The sequence below is a fragment of the Neoarius graeffei genome, chromosome 24 (genome assembly GCF_027579695.1).
Source record: "Neoarius graeffei isolate fNeoGra1 chromosome 24, fNeoGra1.pri, whole genome shotgun sequence".
Taxonomy (NCBI): Eukaryota; Metazoa; Chordata; class Actinopteri; order Siluriformes; family Ariidae; genus Neoarius; species Neoarius graeffei.
In genome coordinates, this window is record NC_083592.1 from 28,653,551 (window position 1) to 28,673,760 (window position 20,210).

Genomic DNA, 20,210 nt, shown 5'->3' on the forward strand with positions numbered 1-20,210 from the left:
ACCTGAAATTTTACTGATCCGTTGCCCATGTGGACGCGATATTTAAAAAAAAAATCTCGTTGCCGTTGTCGTGTGGATGTAGCCTCAATCTCGTCATACATGGCTTATAGCCAACTCGGTGCTAAGCGTCTCATCAGCTATCAGCTCATGTACGACTCAATTTCATGGAATAACTGTTAATTATGCCAATAATGTTCACAATTTGCTGAACAGTACTGTAAGAGTGCCTCCCTCTGTTAATCAGGTGACTATAAAGATGCATTAATCTCACTGATATTGCTTATAGACCTCAATCCCCTCAACTATATCGTCTGTTATATTGCAGGGGTACAGAATTAAACTTTATAACTGATTAATTCATGATTCATCTTAAAGCATAGCACCTAGTACTTCTATGAATTATGCAGTAAGCACAATGAAACAGATAGAACATGAACCTGTCGGTAGTTCCAGAGCAGTGAATGTGAGTCCTAGGTGAGCAAAAACAGCAGTGATGATAAAAGTGATTGTGATTTCCAAACCCCCCCAAAAATAAGCTAAAGACATGCTGTATTAGGGACTAAAAGGATGAACTAGAGAGACCTCTTTCCTTTAGGTTTGGTCCTTTGCTTGGAGCAGATATGTACAGTGTCTTGCAAAAGTATTCATCCCCCTTGGTGTTTGTCCTGTTTTGTCGCATTACAAGCTGGAATTCAAATGGATTTTTGGAGGGTTAGCGCCTTTTGATTTACACAACGTGCATACCACTTTAAATGTGAAAATTGTTCTTTTATTGTGACACAAACAATAATTAAGATGAAAAGACAGAAACCTGGGCGGCACGGTGGTGTAGTGGTTAGTGCGGTCGCCTCACAGCAAGAAGGTCCTGGGTTCGAGGCCCATGGCCGGCGAGGGCCTTTCTGTGCGGAGTTTGCATGTTCTCCCCGTGTCCGCATGGGTTTCCTCCGGGTGCTCTGGTTTCCCCCACAGTCCAAAGACATGCAGGTTAGGTTAACTGGTGACTCTAAATTGAGCGTAGGTGTGAATGTGAGTGTGAATGGTTGTCTGTGTCTATGTGTCAGCCCTGTGATGACCTGGCGACTTGTCCAGGGTGTACCCCGCCTTTCGCCCGTAGTCAGCTGGGATAGGCTCCAGCTTGCCTGCGACCTTGTAGAAGGATAAAGCGGCTAGAGATAATGAGATGAGAAGAGACAGAAACCTAGAGTGTGCATAAGTATACCCCCCCAAAAAAATCAATACTTTATAGAGCCACCTTTTGCTGCAGTTACAGCTGCAAGTCTCTTGGGGTATGTCTCTATTAGCTTAGCACATCTAGCCACTGGGATTTTTGCCCATTCCTCAAGGCAAAACTGCTCCAACTTCTTCAAGTTACCGTAGATGGGCTGCGTTGGTGTACAACAATCTTCAAGTTATGCCACAGATTCTCAGTTGGATTGAGGTCTGGGCTTTGATTAGGCCATTCCAAAACATTTAAATGTTTCCCTTTAAACCACTCCAGTATAGGCAGTGTACACACTGTGTAAGCAGTATGTTTAGGGTCATTGTCCTGCTGGAACATGAACCTTTGTCCAAGTCTCAAACCTCTGGCTGACTCAAATGGGTTTTCCTCCAGAACTGCCCTGTATTTAGTGCCATCCATCTTTCCTTCAATCCTGACCAGCTTTCCTGTTCCTGCAGATGAAAAACATCCCCACAGCATGATGCTGCCACCACCATGCTTCACTGTAGGAATGGTGTTCTCAGAGTGTTGGGTTTGCGTCACACATGGCATTTCCCATGATGGCCAAAAAGATCAATTTTAGTCTCATCTGACCAGAGAATCTTCTTCCATGTGTTTTGGGGAGTCTGCCACATGCTGTTGGGCAAACTCCAAACATGTTTTCTTAAGCAATGACTTTTTTTCTTGCCACTCTTCCATAAAGCCCCACTCTGTGGAGTGTACAGCTTAAAGTGGTCCTATGGACAGATACTCCCATCTCCACTGTGGATCTTTGCAGCTCCTTCAGTGTTATCTTTGGTGTCTTTGTTGCATCTCTGATTAATGCCCTCCTTCAAGTTCAAGTCAACTTTATTATCAATAATGCCATATGTGGAGGACATACAGAGAATTGAAATTGTGTTTCCCTCTTATCCGCGGTTCAAACAGTAATAAACATGAAATATAAAATATAGGTAAAAGATATAAACTTAAAAAGGGGGGGGGGGGGTATATTTACACACACAAGCTAAAGCTATTCTAAGAAAAGACAGTGGCAATCCAGAAAGTATAAATATGGCAAATGTGGCAGTGTGAACAGAATTAACGGTATAAATTTAAGTGTGATGAATGACAATATAAACAGAATGAGCAATGTAAACAGTCTGTGAGTTTTGGTGGGCGGGGCCTTCTCTTGTCAGGTTTGTAGTGGTGACATATTCTTTCCATTTTGCTATAATGGATTTAATGGTGCTCCCTGGGATATTCAAAGTTTGGGATATTTTTTATAACCCAACCCTGATCTATACTTCTCCACAACTTTGTCTCTGACCTGTTTGGAGGCTCCTTGGTTTTCGTGTTGCTTGTTTAGTAGTGTTGCAGAGTCAGGGTCCTTCCAGAACAGGTTGATTTATCCAGATATCATGTGACAGATCATGTGACACTTTGATTGCACACAGGTGGATCTTAATCAACTAATCATGTGACTTATGAAGTGAATCGGTTGGAGCAGCTCTTATTTAGGGGTTTCATACGAAAGGGGGTGAATACTTATGCACACTCCAGATTTCTGTTTTTTTCATCTTAATTATTGTTTGCGTCACAATAAAACAACAACTTGCACCTTTAAAGCGGTATGCATGTTGTGTAAATGAAATGGTGCTCACCCTTCAAACATCCATTTTAATTCCAGCTTGTAATGCGACAAAACAGAACAAACACCAAGGGGGACGAATACTTTTGCAAGGCACTATAAACCTCTCTGTGTCTGTCAGTACCTGTGAATTTTTTTCCTTTCCATATGCGTCCCTGACTATATTTAGACATAAACCTGATCACCTAGTAAAAGCTTCTTCTACATCTCCAACAATTCTAATTTGAAGATTAATCTGATATTATTTGTGTGATTTCAGAATTTTATGTCATAGAGACCTGTTCGAGAATATCTTAATATGACAGACTGGAGTGCAGGCAGCAGCATGATATACAGGATGTGAGAGGGACAGACAGGGAGGCTTTTAGGATTGTGGAAAATTACACTGTGGACAGTGCTGTGTGTGTGTGTGTGTGTGTGTGTGTACGTGACTGCGTATATATCTAGTATGTGTGGAAAGACCATGAAGTTTTGACCGAGCTGGGAAGCAGAAAGCTCAAGGGCAAAGTGTCCTGACAGTAGGGAGGTGCGTAGGCCCTCACATGCTGTCAGTAGAAATAGGATTGGCTGCTGGGATGAGCTCTTATTGCCAGAGTAGCCCAGTGTAAGCTCACTAGCTGCCTGCTGGAGCTACCTGCTGGACTGTGTGTTTGTGTTTTTAGGACCTTTCTCCTTCTCGCTAAAGGTGAGTACAAGAACTCGAACAACTTTCATAGTGGGTGACTGGAGAGTGAATTATTTCACCGGATTTATTTTTAATATAGTATGCTTTATAATTAAGTGTTCTTAGGATTGATAGAGGATTATCAGTGTGTTCTTGTTGGGTTGTTTTCTTCTTCAGAATTACAGTGCATTCACATTAATTTTCTTAACGATTTCACAACTGTACGTTCTTAAGAAAAGAATATCCTTTAAGGATTATTTAAAGATTCACTACTTATTTACGGGTTCTTATCCTCCTTAAAGTATTCAGTATGGAATAATTTCTGATAAACACTCTTATTAGGTTCTACGGTACAAAGAACCCCAGGTATCAAACATAAGTATTTTTTCAACCACAAAGATTCACATTTTCTCAGAGCTGAGAGGAATCCAATCCTTTCTACTTCAGTTTTACACATCTCAATGCTGTTGACGTTGCAGGTCATGCTCACACCGGGCCTCTCTCTCCCTATCGTGTCTGTTTATAAGCCCCTCTGACCGATCTAGAATGTCACTGTAGATCATGTGGTCAGTTGAACTAAAGCCAGCAGGGACTTGGCAGTAATTCCTAATCTACACCTGTTGCTATAATGCTGCCTTTCCTGCTCAGCTCAAGTGTAGGACAGCGCCTGTCTGTGACCAGGATTATTAATACGTTCTGAAACAGTTTTATAATAATGCCATAATCAAGATATTATTTGTAGATATGTATGCTTGACCAAGACTGGTTGTCATCATTTTTAAAATGATTAAATCTTGGTTGTTGTATTGTCTACGTATACCATGACTTTCATGACAGATCAAGGTTGAATTTCTAATGCCATGCTTTTTAAATGATACAAGACACACAGGCCGAGGACATTTATGGGCCCGTCAGATTTGTGATGGTATACATTATTATGACATGAAGTTCAAAAGAAGATTTGACACAAGAGCAGCTGATGCCCCAAAAACAGTAAAGAATTTCAATGATATGCATATAAAATAATTTATAGGCTATGTAATTTTTTAAAAAAGAAAGAAAAGAAAAACATTGTACCACATACACAGCATTTTATTATGCAGGAATTATACACTGCCTAGCTTTAAAAAAAAAGTTATTTTATATACATATTTTCTTTGTCAGCGGGATGGTGGTGTAGTGGTTAGCACTGTTGCTTCACAGTAAGAAGGTTCTGGGTTCGAGCCCAGTGGCCGGCGAGGGCCTTTCTGTGCGGAGTTTGCATGTTCTCCCCGTGTCCGCGTGGGTTTCCTCCGGGTGCTCCGGTTTCCCCCACAGTCCAAAGACATGCAGGTTAGGTTAACTGGTGACTCTAAATTGACCGTAGGTGTGAATGTGAGTGTGAATGGTTGTCTGTGTCTGTGTGTCAGCCCTGTGATGACCTGGCGACTTGTCCAGGGTGTACCCCGCCTTTCGCCCGTAGTCAGCTGGGATAGGATCCAGCTTGCCTGCGACCCTGTAGAACAGGATAAGCAGCTTGATGATGGATGAATGGATGGATTTTCTTTGTCAGTGGCATGGTGGTGTAGTGGTTAGCACTGTTACCTCACAGCAAGAAGGTTCTGGGTTCGAGGCCGATGGATGGATGGATTTTCTTTGCCAGTTTACAAAATCTCAACACATTAAAGTTTAACCAGGTTTATTCTGTGGGGAAAAAATAGCAAACCAGGGATTGTCAAATTTTGTTCCACAGACCTCCTTAGCACGTGCCATCCCTGCACAAGTCAACAAGGGTGAGACAGGCTTATCAAATAGGAAGTGATCCTGAGATGAATGGACCAATTAGGAACAAAGGTGAGGAAGGGGTTGAACAAAAACAGGCAGGGCCACAAAAACTACAAAATTCCTTCTAATTATACCACAGCGGTGTTGAATTCTCAATTCTGAAGGTTTTGATTAATTTTCTATCACAGCAACTCAGATAGTAATTCCAGCTGTATGGTGTAAAGTACCAGTCAAAAGTTTGGACACACCTTCTAATTCAATGTTTTTCCTTTATTTATTAATTAAGAGACACTTAATGTCTTCAAGTAATGATGGATGTCGTTTCTCTTTACTCAGCTCAGCGGTTCTTGACATAATATGGATTACTACAGTTGTGGAATAGGGCTAGTTACTGTATTTGTATTATTTACTTTTTACGGTTTGACCTCAAATGCATTGTAACAACGCTTTAACTTGTGGGGCAACAGAGGAACTGGAAGCAGGCTTCAGAACAGGTGAGTTCTTTTATTTTTGACACTTTTCAGGGACGACTAATACATCTGCTTGCACACAGACACATACACACGTGGGGTGAGACAGCTCTCTCTCTCTCTCTCTCTCTCTCTCTCTCTCTCTCATTTCTGGCTGTCTGAAAGACACATAGAGACAAAGGTTAATAGACAGCCAGTAATTTGACTCAGGTGCACCTCATCACATGTTACCTGCTGGTTCAACCTGCCTCTTCGCCGTTCACAGCCGACGCTCGACCACGCCCCTGCTGCCACATGCATTAAGAAGGCAGGAAATTGCACTAATTAACTTTTAACAAGGCACCTGTTAATTGGAAAGCATTCCAGGTGACTCCCTCATGAAGTTAGTTAAGATAATGCCAATAGTGTGCAAAGCGTCATCAAGGGAAATGCTGGCTACTTTGAAGAATCTAAAATATGAAACATATTTTGTTTTTTAACCCTTTTTTGTAACCACATAATTCCTTATAAGTTCCAGATGTTATTTCATAGTTGTGATGCCTTCAGTATTGTTCGACAACGTAGAAAATAGTCAGAATACAGAAAAACCTATGAATGACTTGGTGTGTCTAAACTTCTGACTGGTGCTATATTTATTGAACATATTCTAACTATTCAAACATTATGCTCATTATTCAAATGTATTGAACAGTATTCTGGCTTTTTATTGAAGTATAAAGGTTTTGATACCTGAATTTTCAGATGACAGAACACATAAGGTCCAAATTGACATAACTTATAGTCCTACTTGTTTTTGAGCTATTTAGGTTCGAATGAAGCCCATACAATTGAACTGACCAGCCCAATAAATTAGCAACAAAAAACGTTAGTAATAAAAGTAATAACTTTGATAACGATGGGTTGTAATTTCCAGCAAAGAAAAATGTAAAAAGTATAATTTACCCTCTGCCTACTGTATGAAAACCACTGTTGTAAACTATACATTTATTTTAAACAGCTTTCCTTAGCAGTCAGGCGCTCCACAAAGATCTTCTGCCACATCTCGTGCTGACCTTTCCAGAGGTTTTCGGATCTGGTTGGACACCTCTGTTAAACATTTCGATCCAATTACTCCCAGAGCAGCTTCGTTGGGTTAAGGTTGGCTGACTTGGCTGCCCATTTCATTACAGACAGCACTATCACCTTCCTCTCCAAAAATCCCTTGCACAGCTTAAAAAAAAAAGACAATATGGCTTGGAATAGTTGGCAGGCAGTGTATATTACAGTTGCCATTCCAATTATCTTGCTACACTCTTTAAAAAAAAAAAAAAGGTTAAATCTAGCTTCCACAGTTTGCCTCTCTAGTGTTTCCTTATCAATAAAAGGAAGCTTTAGGAAACTAAAAACCCTTCATTATCAGAAGAACTCATTGGACTTATATTATCTTTGTTGAAGAACATTTCAAAATGATACTAATGGTTTTAATAATATTAAAACATGCCTCTAGTACAAGACAAGTATTTCTCTGCACTTTATTCAGGTTAGAGTTGACAGGACATCAGGGCAGTAAGGATGGCCAGCACCTTCACTCGAATGCTGTCCAGCCGTACCACGGCTATGCTCATGGCTAGTGTGGGCGCTGGCACCCTGGCATCTGGCTATCTGATGAATGAATCTGGTGTCTCTGCTGCTGAAAAAATGAAGCTTTATCCACCCAGGTGAGGGGTTTATAACTGGAGTCTTTACTTACATATAAAATCCTTTTTAAAAATTAAGGGCCAATATAAATATAACTGAATCAGTCAGATGCTCGACACTAACCCAAACCTTGACAAATCACATTTCAGCTATTCCAGCCTACATAGCATATAATTCCAAGATTAAACCAGGTTCATTGATGAATGCAAGTGACATCAAATTAGGTAAATCAAGCCATTTCACATAGGCCTAAGACCACTGTGTGAAATGGTCAGCTTATGTATTTAGCGATTATTCAACAAAATCGAGTCGTATGTGAGCTGATAGCCGACGAGGCGCGTAGCACCATGCACGACAAGATTGAGTGGAATAACTGTTTTATTCTATCCACATTCACTAAAGTTTGAGAAACAGAGCATTTTTATTTTTGCAAGTTTGATAAATAAGAACTTTATACAAAACATCCGACAAAATAATTTCCGCTTAGAATGTAAACAAACTGGCGAAATGACAGGAGCAATTTGTGAAAAATGCGATAATAATAATTTTTGAAAAATTTAAAATGATACGTTCTTACCATCAAATACTTTCATTCCATATTTTGTTGCTTTTTTTTTGTATTTCCTGAGGTTTTGTTTTCGAGTAGAGTTTTTATTTCATCCTCGGTTGGTTCAGCAACACACGCCGCTATTTTATTTTTCTCTACTCACGGTACGGTATATGAGCTGATAGTGCAGTAGTCGAGTAGCCAATCAGAGCGCACGATTGCTCATATCCAGTGAATGTGGATAGAATAATCATATATATCCTGAGGAACTTTGACACACTTGGATTATGATTATGAGTGTTATAGGTCACTTCGACTGAAAGAAAGTCACACTCTGTTCCACTGTTCCTGCCAGGCTTTACATGCATGGAAATATGATCCTATTTGAGCAGACCTACTGTGTTCTCCGCACACATCCTGCACTCGATGATGAGAATTAAATAAAAAAGTGCTGCTTTAAATCTCTGTCTTCAGATGTATGCATGAAGGTTTTGAAGTTCTCAATTATATTTTGCATCTATATTGCATAGCGCTGATTACCCAGATCTGCGCAAGCACAACAACTGCATGGCATCTGCTCTGACCCCTGCCATCTATGCTCGGCTGAGGGACAAGCTCACTCCAAACAACTGGACGCTAGACCAGTGCATTCAGACTGGGGTGGACAACCCTGGGCATCCCTTCATCAAAACTGTAGGCATGGTGGCCGGTGACGAGGAGAGCTATGAGGTGTGATAGTTATGTACTGCAAGCTTAGCATGTTAGTTAGTTATAGAGAAAAAACAGTTTATTTTGACTCCCATATGGACTCTTTATATATAGTAATAAGCTGAGTATTTGGGTAAGCCTATTTTTGACCTGTGTTAATAAATGTTGTTGTAATCCTCAGGTGTTTGCTGACCTTTTTGACCCAGTCATCAAGGACAGGCACAATGGTTATGACCCCAGAACCATGAAGCACCCAACTGATCTTGATAGTTCAAAGGTAGAAGATACTCTTCTCTCAGTTTACAGGCTAAAAGGATCATTAGTTCGACTCAACAGTGTTACAATCTGAATTCTGACTGGAATACACAATGTTACTGTCTGGTGCAGATTACCTCTGGGATGTTTGATGAAAAATATGTGCTGTCATCCCGTGTGCGTACTGGCCGCAGTATCCGTGGCCTCAGTCTACCCCCAGCCTGCTCACGCGCCGAACGACGTGAGGTGGAGAAAGTGGTGGTCCAGGCTTTGTCTGGACTAAAAGGAGATCTTTCAGGCAAATACTACAGTCTGTCTGAGATGTCTGAAAAGGACCAGCAACAACTTATTGATGTAAGCCATTACAAGATCACCATTAAGCTCACCTGAATGTAGCCTATACAGATGTCTTTCAACATCCTTCGATAATATAGTAATAAGAAAAGCTTTTTGAACATCACTGATTCTCAGTATCTTCCGTTCATTTCAATACAACCAGCAAGTTGATTCAAATGATCTTAAATTATTGGAACCCAAAGCCAGATGTCTCATCCCATTATCTCTAGCCGCTTTATCCTGTTCTACAGGGTCGCAGGCAAGCTGGAGCCTATCCCAGCTGACTATGGGTGAAAGGCGGGGTACACCCTGGACAAGTCGCCAGGTCATCACAGGGCTGACACATAGACACAGACAACCATTCACACTCACACCTACGGTCAATTTAGAGTCAGCAGTTAACTTAACCTGCATGTCTTTGGACTGTGGGGGAAACCGGAGCACCCGGAGGAAACCCACGCGGACATGGGGAGAACATGCAAACTCCACACAGAAATACCCTCGCCAGCCACAGGGCTTGAACCCGGACCTTCTCGCTGTGAGGTGACAGCGCTAACCACTACACCACCGTGCCACCAAAGCCAGATGTAATGTAAATATTAATGGCCTGGATGAAGTTTTCCATACTCCCTAACACAAACATTGCTGCTCTCGTTGCATGCTGGTTCATCTCAGGAGCACTTTCTATTTGATAAGCCAGTGTCTCCTCTCCTCATTGCTGCTGGTATGGCCAGAGACTGGCCTGATTCCCGAGGCATTTGGTAAGGTGTAGGAATAGTTATTAGTGCTTAATGTGTAGTAACAGTAGTCTGTAGTACACAGCTTTATAGGCTGAGATTATAATGTAAACTTGACAAGATTATCATGTCATGAGAGACCTGTTGGGCTTTAACCATGGTGCTCAAAGATCACCTGGCTGTGGGATATTAATTAAGGAATAAAACACAATGGTGTGTACTGTTATAAGGAATTATTCAATAAAGGATTGGTGGGATGTAACCTGATACACTGACGAGTTACTGTTACCACCCCAAAGTTGAATATATTAGTGTAATTGTATGTCCTGAAGTCCTTTATTCCTTTTATACCACAGCAATTTGCCAATGATTGTGTTTTTATTAATTAAAGAATGATGTTATACTTTTTCTTTATTTAGTTACCTTTCTTGTTGTGAATCAACCACAAGACAAGTTCATTCCTGTTATCTACTGTTTAAAAAGTCGTTTCCTCAATATCCTTCAATTTTCTCTCTCTTGAAGTTAATAAAACAAAATAATGCGCCTTACCAAGAAACCACAAAGCCCTCTGTGCAAAAACGTAAAGTTATAGCTTTAACTCTTTTACAAAGCACTGACACTGGAGACTCCTTACAGGAAACTTCACCATATTAACAATTACATGCGTCTTCTTTCTATCTATCTATCTTTTTTTTTCCTTTTTTTAATATGTAGAACATCCACTATAAAAGTCCTTGTGTAGGTAGTTACTGTAGAAGTAACACTGTATTAGAAAGCACATGTTAATATACAGTACCAGTCAAAGTTTTGACACCCCTACTTATTCATATTTTTTTCTGTATTTTGACTGTTTTCTACATTGTAGAACAACACCAAAGACATCAAAATTACGAAATAACACATGGGACATATAGGGAATTATGTGGTAAACAAAAACGTGTTAAAAAAACAAAACAAAACGTTTCATATTTTAGATTCTTCAAAATATCCAGTGTTTACCTTGATGATGTTTTGCACACTATTGGCATTATCTTAACCAGCTTAATGAGGTAGTCACCTGGAACGCTTTTCAATTAACAGGTATACCTCGTCAAAAGTTAATTAGTGCAATTTCTGGCCTTCTTAATGCATTTGAGATCAAACAGTAAATAGTAAATCATAAAAATAGAGTAAATAGCCATATTCCATAACTGTAGTAATCCATATTATGTCAAGAACCAAACAACTAAGTAAAGACAAACGACATCCATCATCACTTTAAGTCACAAAGTGTCTCTTAATTAATAAAAATACAGAAAAAACATTGCATTAGAAGTGCAAACTTTTGACTGGTAGAACGACGGCTACAATTATCGACACCTTAATGATCTTTTGGCCATTGCAAAAGTAGAAAAGACTTATATAAATAATTATAACTTAAATAATTACTCAAACTTCCACTGGAAAAAAAATGAGTTGATTCCCGATGACTTAGCGTATCAGATCATGTGACACCGTTCCACAATTATCGACACCTTTGTCCACAGTTATCGACACCGTTCCACAATTATCGACATCCAGATGATTATTTATAAAAAAAAAAAATCATCAGTATGTGGTATTAAGTTAACAAAACGTACTTTTTATTTAAAATTTGTTTTACACACACATATATTTAGTACAAAATGTATTTTATATAAATATATGGATGTCGGTGTTTACGTAAATGAGGAAGTAATTCTAATGTTTGTAAACAAATGAACTGATAATGTTTAACCTGCGTCAGAAAATCTTTTTGTTCCACTTTCTACCCACTTTCTAAATATTTTTGTAGATCACATTTTGTTAATCATTCATCGTTGTTTGTATTAATTTCTAGTTTTGTCGTTTACCAATAAATATCAACAGGCAATTGACATTGTAACCACATGGAAATCCAGGTCAAAGGTCGCATGTCATTCCTCGAACCAAAATATAAAATGTCTACTGATATTGTAATATGTGGTAGATATTTACAACAAACTGCAAAAAAAAAAAAAAAATTCTGAATGGAATAGAAAAATCTGAATATTTCAAGCAGGTAATTTTTTATATGCTAAGAATTTAATTCTGGCCTAATTCTATTTATTGCAATCGGATTCCAAATACTCTATAAACATTCCATTCTGTTATGAATCAGAAAAAAAGATTATTATAAATCACAACACTTTTATTTTTTTTTAAAGTACTTCATCTACTTCAACAATGTTACACAAAGCTCGATCCATAACAGTTGTAAATGTCCCTTAATTCCACAGGGTGTCGATAATGGTGGACACCGGTGAAAGTGATCACTATTATCGACACCTCACATGACTTCTCAAATGCGTGTTTAGATACAAAATGGCGACTGTCAAATGAAAGAGTCAGAAACAAAGTAGGTTTTGACAAGGAGATCATGAAATATCAGTGAATTTGATCAGTAAAAACATGTCCGTGATCTTTCCACCATGCTTACCTGCGACGATAACGTCCGGGTTTTCTTCAAATTGCTGATTGTGCTAAAAAAAAAACCATCTCAGGTAACGAGCTGCGTCATCAGACGACAAGATCAAAGGGTGAGGCGGGTCTTCCAGTTGATTAATTAACCAATAATAACCGCTGTAACTGAAACTTACGTTTGTAAAATTGTTTTTATTGGTAAATCTGAAAAGGTGTCGATAATTATGGACTGTCGATAATTGTAGCCACTGCTCTACTGTACACTTTTGGAACTCCTGTCTGAGCTGCTGTGATAGAAAATTAATCAAAACCTTCAGAATTGAGAATTCAACAGGTCTGTCGTATAATTAGAAGAAATTTTGTAGTTTTTGTGACCCTGCCTGTCTTTGTTCAACCCCTTCCTCACCTTTGTTCCTCACTGGTCTGTTCATCCCAGGATCACTTCCTATTTGACAAGCCTGTCTCACCCTTGCTGACTTGTGCAGGAATGGCTCGTGATTGGCCTGATGCCAGGGGAATCTGGTATGGTGCATGAGACTTGCACCACCAGACTGCATGCACATGTGTGTGTTATATTCTAGAAATGTCCCTATCCACTATTAGCATCGGGTTGGTATTGACCTGAAACACTGGATAGGTTTTGAATAAGATTTGGCATACAGTATTTTGACAGATGTTTAATGCATGTGATTTTGATATAACACAGATCCTTAATGTGTAAATCAGACACAGATTATCCTATATACAGTTGTGGTCAGAAGTTTACATACAGTGACATGAACGTCATCTTGGATATGAATGTCATGGCAATATTTGGGCTTTCAGTAATTTCCTTGAACTGTTCTTTTTCTGTGGCAGAATGTACAGCATACATCTTTAATTAAAAAAAAACACTAGAATTTGTTGCACAAGTTTTAATTTCCTTTGGGTTTTCTGAAATCAGCACGGGGTCAAAATTATACATACAGGGTCAAAAATGTACATACACCCACTTAGATTATTCATTCAGAGGTGCTGAAACTTCCAAAACGTCTCTTATCTTGCCAAGGCCGAGGTCTCTTAACTTCCTGTTAGTGATCATGATTGACTACAGCTGGTAGCTTCTCTATGCCTTCATAAAAAGGGTTTGTTTACAGCACTCATTGGATTGGCCAACACACAGTAAAATGGGAAAGTCCAAGGAGCTCAGTGCAGATCTGAGAAAGAAGATTGCAGATATATACAACTCTGGAATGTCTCTTAGAGCCATTTCTAAACAACTGCAAATTCCAAGATCAGTTCAAACAATTGTATCCAAGTTATTGTGAGGTGTAGTCACTTTGCCAAGCCACTTTGCTTCAAGAAAACCCAAACTGTCACCCTCAGCTGAAAGGAAATTGGTTTGGATGGTCAGGAACAACCTGGGAACCACCATGGCACAGCCCTGCCATCAACTGGAAGCTGATGGATCACAGTCTACAATTCAGTGAGTTTTATATCACCATGGACTAAGAGGCTGCTATCCAAGAAATGACCCCCTGCTCCAAAATTGACATCTTCAAGCTCAACTAAAGTTTGAAGCTGACTACACGGACAAAGAAAAAGCCTCCTGGAGGAAAGCTGTATGGTCAGATGAGACAAAGATTGAGTTGTTTGGCCACAATGACCACCATGTACAGAAGGACACTGTACCAGCTGGTGGTGGTGGTGGTAGGATCATCATGCTCTGGGGCTGTTTTGCTAGCCTGGGCCTGCCCATCCTAAGCGTGACGCAACACAAGGGCCTCGCAGAGCTTTGAAGTCGCGTTAGCCAGACTACTGTTTTGCTGCCAGTGAAACTGGTTCATTGCACAAAGTGGATGGAATAATGAAAAAGGAGGACTACCTCAGAATTCTTCAGCATAAACCATCAGAAACTTGAACACGACTTGGGACTTACAACAGGGCAATGAACCCAAACACGCATCAGAGCTGGTTGTGGAGGATAAAGCAGGCCAACATTAAGCTTAAAACAAGTCCTGACTTCAACCCTGTTGAAAATATATGGACCGTGCTTATAAGTTGAGTCCGTGTCAAGAAAAAAAACAAAGTTAATTGAACTCTACCAATTCTACCATAAAGAGTCATGAAATATCCAATCAGAATTCTGCCAGAAGCTTGTTCATGGTAAACAAAAATATTTGGTCAAGGTGAATCTTGCAAAGAGACATTTTACGCAAATATTCGGTGTGCTGTATGTATAATTTTGACCCTGTGTTGATTTCAGAAAACCCAAAGAAAATAAAACTTGTGCACCAAATTCTAGTGTGTTTTTTTAATTAAAGCTGTATGCTGTACATTCTGCCACAGAAAAAGAACAGTTCAAAGAAATGACTGAAAGCCCAAATATTGCCATGACATTCATATCCAAGATGACATTCATGTCACTGTATGTAAACTTCTGACCACAACTGTACCTCTGTCAGTATGCCCATGTTGTTTTGCTGAACTTAGCAACAAAAGCTTGCAGATAGTTGTCTTGGTTACTAAGAGTTTCTGATCTGTATCAGGTATCAGTGTATACTCAAAGTTTGGATATCAGTACCATACTGAAAGTGGGATAATGCTATTAGTGTATATCTATCAAATTACAGCATTGTGGTCCTGACAGATAACTCAATATGTAATTATTCTTCTGATATATTTGGTTAACATATGAGACTGATATATGGCATGCTAATAACACATTTTGTGAGATGAAATCTAGACTTGTTATTTGAGATTTTAAATCTGATGGATATGTTATCTCCCAGGCACAACAATGAAAAAACATTTTTAATCTGGATCAATGAAGAGGACCACACCCGTGTCATCTCCATGGAGAAGGGTGGCAACATGAAGAGAGTCTTTGAGAGATTCTGCAGAGGACTAAATGAGGTATCACTGAGCACAAGATAATCATGTTCCTTTTGTTAGCCAAATGGTTATTTGATTTTTTTTTTTTGATTATTTTTCCATAGGTTGAGAGGCTGATTCAGGAGAGAGGCTGGGAATTCATGTGGAATCAGCACCTGGGTTACATCCTGACTTGCCCCTCTAACCTGGGCACTGGACTAAGAGCTGGAGTTCATGTGCGCCTGCCTCTCCTTAGCAAGGTACTGCAAGCTGAATCATGCACAAATATTTGATTATAGAATCAAATGATTGTACACGCCTGCTCAGCAAGGTACTGCGAAATGAATCATACATGAATGGTTAGATCGTAATTAACAGTTATTCCACGAAATCAAGTCTTACATGAGCTGATAGCTGACGAGGCTCGTAGCACTGAGTTGGCTATAATCCATGTATCACAAGATTGCGTAGAATAACTATTTTATTCTATCCACATTCACTGGATTTTGAGAAACTGAGCATTTTAATTTTTTGCAAATTCAATAAATAAAAACTTTATACAAAATGTCTGACAAAATAATTTCCGTTAAAGGTCCCATGGCATGAAATTTTCACTTTCTGAGGTTTTTTAACGTTAAAATGAGTTCCTCTGACCTTCTTAAGTCACCCCAGTGGCTAGAAATTTCATAATGTGTAAATCAAACTATGCCCAACATTTGAGAATGGCGCGTCAAAACGGCGCATTGATAAACTCTTCCCTTGCCTACGTCAGCAAGGGAGATGATCCCCACGCCCCCCCCTCTGGATTCCCACCCACTGTATGGATTGCCCGCCCAACTCAAAAGTTGCCACCAAACATGGAAGTTGCGCTGTACATGGATGTGACAACACAGAAAGGAGTCTGTTTTTACTAACGACGGGAGAGCCCCTGAAGACGCAGTGGCTTAATTTTATTTACTCCAATAATACGCAGTCGAGTCTACCTAAGACGGTGTATGTTTGTCGGAAGCATTTTCCTGAGGAATGTTTCCACAACTTGGGACAGTACAGGGCAGGTTTTGCACATCAACTGTCACTGAAGCCTGGGTCCGTACCAAGCATCCCTGCCGCATCAGCCACAAACACTGAACAAGTAAGTGTATAACTGTTAAGTCGTTTTGCCATGTTTTAAAATCGGTGCCACGTTAGCCTTGCAATGGCTACATTAGCTGTGCAGCTAACCACTTCCTGCAGTTAGCCAGGTACTCTGCGCTACAAAACCAAAAAGCATGCAGCATGCTCTGTTATAATAGCCAATCAAAACAGTTTTTACAAAGACACCCACATTCTTTTTTTTAAGTCACTCGTTCATTTTATTTGTTTGTTTGTTCAGTAAAAACCCAAACATTTGTTGAATTTATTTTATTTCCTCGTGTCGCACCTTAATGATGTCAGCGCGCGGTATTTTTCCCTTCGCGGTTTGTTCCTTCTCTCTCGCCATAGTAAGACACCCACATCCGCTTGTTCTGACCCACTGGAGGTAGCGTCACAGTGCTGTTAGCCAATCAGAGGTAACATGTTTACATGTCATGAATATTAATGATAAGACCCGCCCCCACCCTCTACCCTTCCCCGCCTCCTGCTTCTCATTAGCAAAACGACGCACTGGGAAAAGCGCTGAAATGGGGCTTTCTCCCAGGAGGCTATATCTACGTGCCGAGGGTTCATTTCGAGAAAGGCTGCGGATATAACATCCGGAAACCTCCACGAGCCCATTTAAAGCATCAACAAACCACCGTGCCATGGGACCTTTAAACAAACCGGTGAAATGACAGGAGCAATTTGTGAAAAATGCGATAATAATAAATCATTAAAAAAAGATACGTTTTTACCATCAAATACTTCCCATATTTTGTTGCACTTTTTTTTGTATTTTTGGGGGTTTTGTTTTTGAGTAGTTTTTATTTCATCCTTGGTCGGTTCAGCAACGCGCTCCACCATTTTGTTTTTCTCTACTCATGGTATATGACCTGATATCCTAGTAGTAGAGTAGCCAATCAGAGCATGCGATTGCTCATATCCAGAGAATGTGGATAGAATAAATTCTGATTATAATCCGATTCTGAAATCTGATTTCAGACTAATGAAATCTAAATCATACTGACGATCATTTAAGCTAATCTCAGAATAAGTAGTCAGTGTTAAAGTGAATTGTGATTCTATGAGAATGTAATTCACTCCATGTCTTTCCCACATCAGGACTCCCGCTTCTCTAAGATCCTGGATAACCTCCGGCTACAGAAACGTGGCACAGGTGGCGTGGACACTGCTGCTGTCGGTGATACTTTCGACATATCTAACCTTGACCGTCTGGGCAAGTCTGAGGTAAATATCCTGCCCGTGTCTTAGGAAGAAATCTTCACCCAACACCTTAATAAGATTGATGAGTGGAAATGGTAACTCCTCAGACTGGAGAGCAGACTAAGTCTATTATACTGGAAGATGAGGGATAATCAGAGGGCATGCAGAGACAGACCCATTACCACCACACTCTCGCTGTCACACAACATATTGACGTATTTGTGACAGCTTGCCAAGCTATTTCAACTCAAGTTCACACCAGTGTCGGTCTAAAAATATCCTATCCACATGGAAAACCATTACATGGTTGGCTTCTTATCCCATGATTCCTTGTGGAATTTAGTGTTATACCTAATCTGTGTGTGGAAAATCACCATATAACCACTGCGTAGGTTTTTAAGGCAGATGTGCACATAAGAGGAGCTCATCTAATGCTCAAAGCTTTCCTTCATTTCAGGTCGAGCTTGTTCAGTGTGTGATTGATGGGGTCAACTTTCTGATTGAATGTGAGAAGAAACTGGAGAAAGGCCAGGACATCAAAATCCCAGCACCCATTGTTCAGTTCAGGAAATGAGCATCTTCCATCTGAGTATGTCCAGTCGGGAGCTAGGCTGATGAGAAACCCACAGGCCGTGCCCTCTGCAATCTCCACTACTACTGCAGGTCTTACTGGAAATCTTGTTCCAATAAATCCTCCTAATAAAACAGCTCTGCGGGTTTTGTGGATTTTGTCTAGAGCCTTCGAATGGTAATACAATGGCTAAAATGGTTTCAATGTGTAGTAGTCATGTCTACAGGTTAAACACATCTGTGACATTGATGTATATTTTTGATATAATAGCACAGAATGCACAGGACGAAAGAGCACATGTTAATATGAGATGAATGAGTTAAAGGAGAACTGAAGGCAATTTTTTTATTATCAAAATTCTATTTATCTCATTTTATTAAATACAGGAATGCATTTTTGATTGCTATTTTGTCGCCGCTATAGCAAGTTATGAGTGTTTGAAATATGCTCTGTAATATATCAGTCCATATGTCAAAGCAATGGCCGTAAACGAGATTCGTTGAGACCTGTGCGAGACATCGTAGGACGGAAGTAAAACGTACAGTGGAAATCAAAGTGACCGACATCTGCTAACATTGTCAAAAGACCCGCGCGCCCTCTTTTGAATGCTGACGGAATCAAGCCGGAAGTTTTGTTTGTTTTGATAGCAATCAGGAAAGTTTGAAAAAAAGTAGGCAGTAATCGTCATTTAAACTCGTTTTTGTGCAATACTTCGTTTGGAAAACAGTTTTCAAAATGGCAGCACTGACACCTGGCTGACACTTCATGCTTCGAAGTCTCGCACAAGTCTCGTGAAGATCACGCGGATAAGCGACGCCTGCCGTGGACCAAACGAACTAAATTCAACACGGCTAAAAACCGAACAGGCCGATAAGTCTCATCTCATCTCATTATCTCTAGCCACTTTATCCTTCTACAGGGTCGCAGGCAAGCTGGAGCCTATCCCAGCTGACTACGGGCGAAAGGCGGGGTACACCCTGGACAAGTCGCCAGGTCATCGCAGGGCTGACACATAGACAGACAACCATTCACACTCACATTCACACCTACGGTCAATTTAGAGTCACCAGTTAACCTAACCTGCATGTCTTTGGACTGTGGGGGAAACCGGAGCACCCAGAGGAAACCCACGCGGACACGGGGAGAACATGCAAACTCCACACAGAAAGGCCCTCGCCGAACCCAGGACCTTCTTGCTGTGAGGCGACAGCGCTAACCACTACACCACCGTGCCGCCAGGCCGATAAGTATAATATTTAATTGCAGTTAGTTGCCAATAAGAGTCACGATATAAGGTTACTAAAACTGAAAATGTAATTGAATAACACGTTAATTAAGAAATAAAGCAAGTTTAAAAATAACTTCAGTTCCCCTTTAAGGGGATTGTTACAGCATTATGTTTTATTTAAAACAGTTTAAAAGAAAAATGTTCATTTTTTTTTTTTTATTTTAAACTGTTTTCCTTTGAGATTTTCTCTGCTATACATGTCAAAGCCACACTGCAAAAAATTGAAAATTGAATTTGAGGAGAAAATTACTTAATACTAGTGAAATTATCTTTCTGTATGAACAGATATTTCAACTCGGTAAGTTGGTTGCAATCTAGAACTAGGTTTAATAACCTCAGAATTGGTGTCTTGTATTCTTCTAATAGGAAATGCTAGATCGTTTTAACTATCCATCCATTATCCGTAACTGCTTATCCTGTGCAGGGTTGCGGGCAAGCTGGAGCTGACTATGGGTGAGAGGCGGGGTACACCTTGGACAAGTTGCCAGGTCATTGCAGGGCTGACACACAGAGACAAACAACAATTCACACTCGCAGTCAATTTAGAGCCACCGATTATCCTAACCTGCATGTCTTTGGACTGTGGGAGAAACCGGAGCACCCGGAGGAAACCCATGCAGACACGGGGAGAGCATGCAAACTCCACACAGAAAGGCCCCCGTCGGCCCCTGGGCTCGAACCCAGAACCTTC

General features: G+C 40.1%; 1 protein-coding gene across 3 annotated transcripts; it reads left to right on the plus strand.

Moving 5' to 3' along the window:
• The first annotated feature begins 3,315 nt into the window (after positions 1-3,315).
• Positions 3,316-18,367, plus strand: ckmt2b (creatine kinase, mitochondrial 2b (sarcomeric)). Of its 3 annotated transcripts, XM_060906981.1 has the most exons (11): positions 3,318-3,534; positions 5,246-5,346; positions 7,267-7,444; positions 8,502-8,700; positions 8,861-8,956; positions 9,067-9,288; positions 12,904-12,989; positions 15,239-15,362; positions 15,446-15,580; positions 17,559-17,684; positions 18,118-18,367. In XM_060906981.1, the coding sequence occupies exons 3-11, from the start codon at positions 7,299-7,301 to the stop codon at positions 18,232-18,234; spliced, it is 1,251 nt and encodes a 416-aa protein (XP_060762964.1). In that variant the 5' UTR covers positions 3,318-3,534; positions 5,246-5,346; positions 7,267-7,298; the 3' UTR covers positions 18,235-18,367. The 3 variants fall into 3 exon arrangements, with proteins under 3 accessions (XP_060762965.1, XP_060762964.1, XP_060762963.1); XM_060906982.1 differs by lacking the exons at positions 5,246-5,346; positions 12,904-12,989 and adding an exon at positions 9,946-10,031 and having other exon boundaries at positions 3,316-3,534; XM_060906980.1 differs by lacking the exon at positions 5,246-5,346.
• The last annotated feature ends 1,843 nt before the right edge of the window (positions 18,368-20,210 follow it).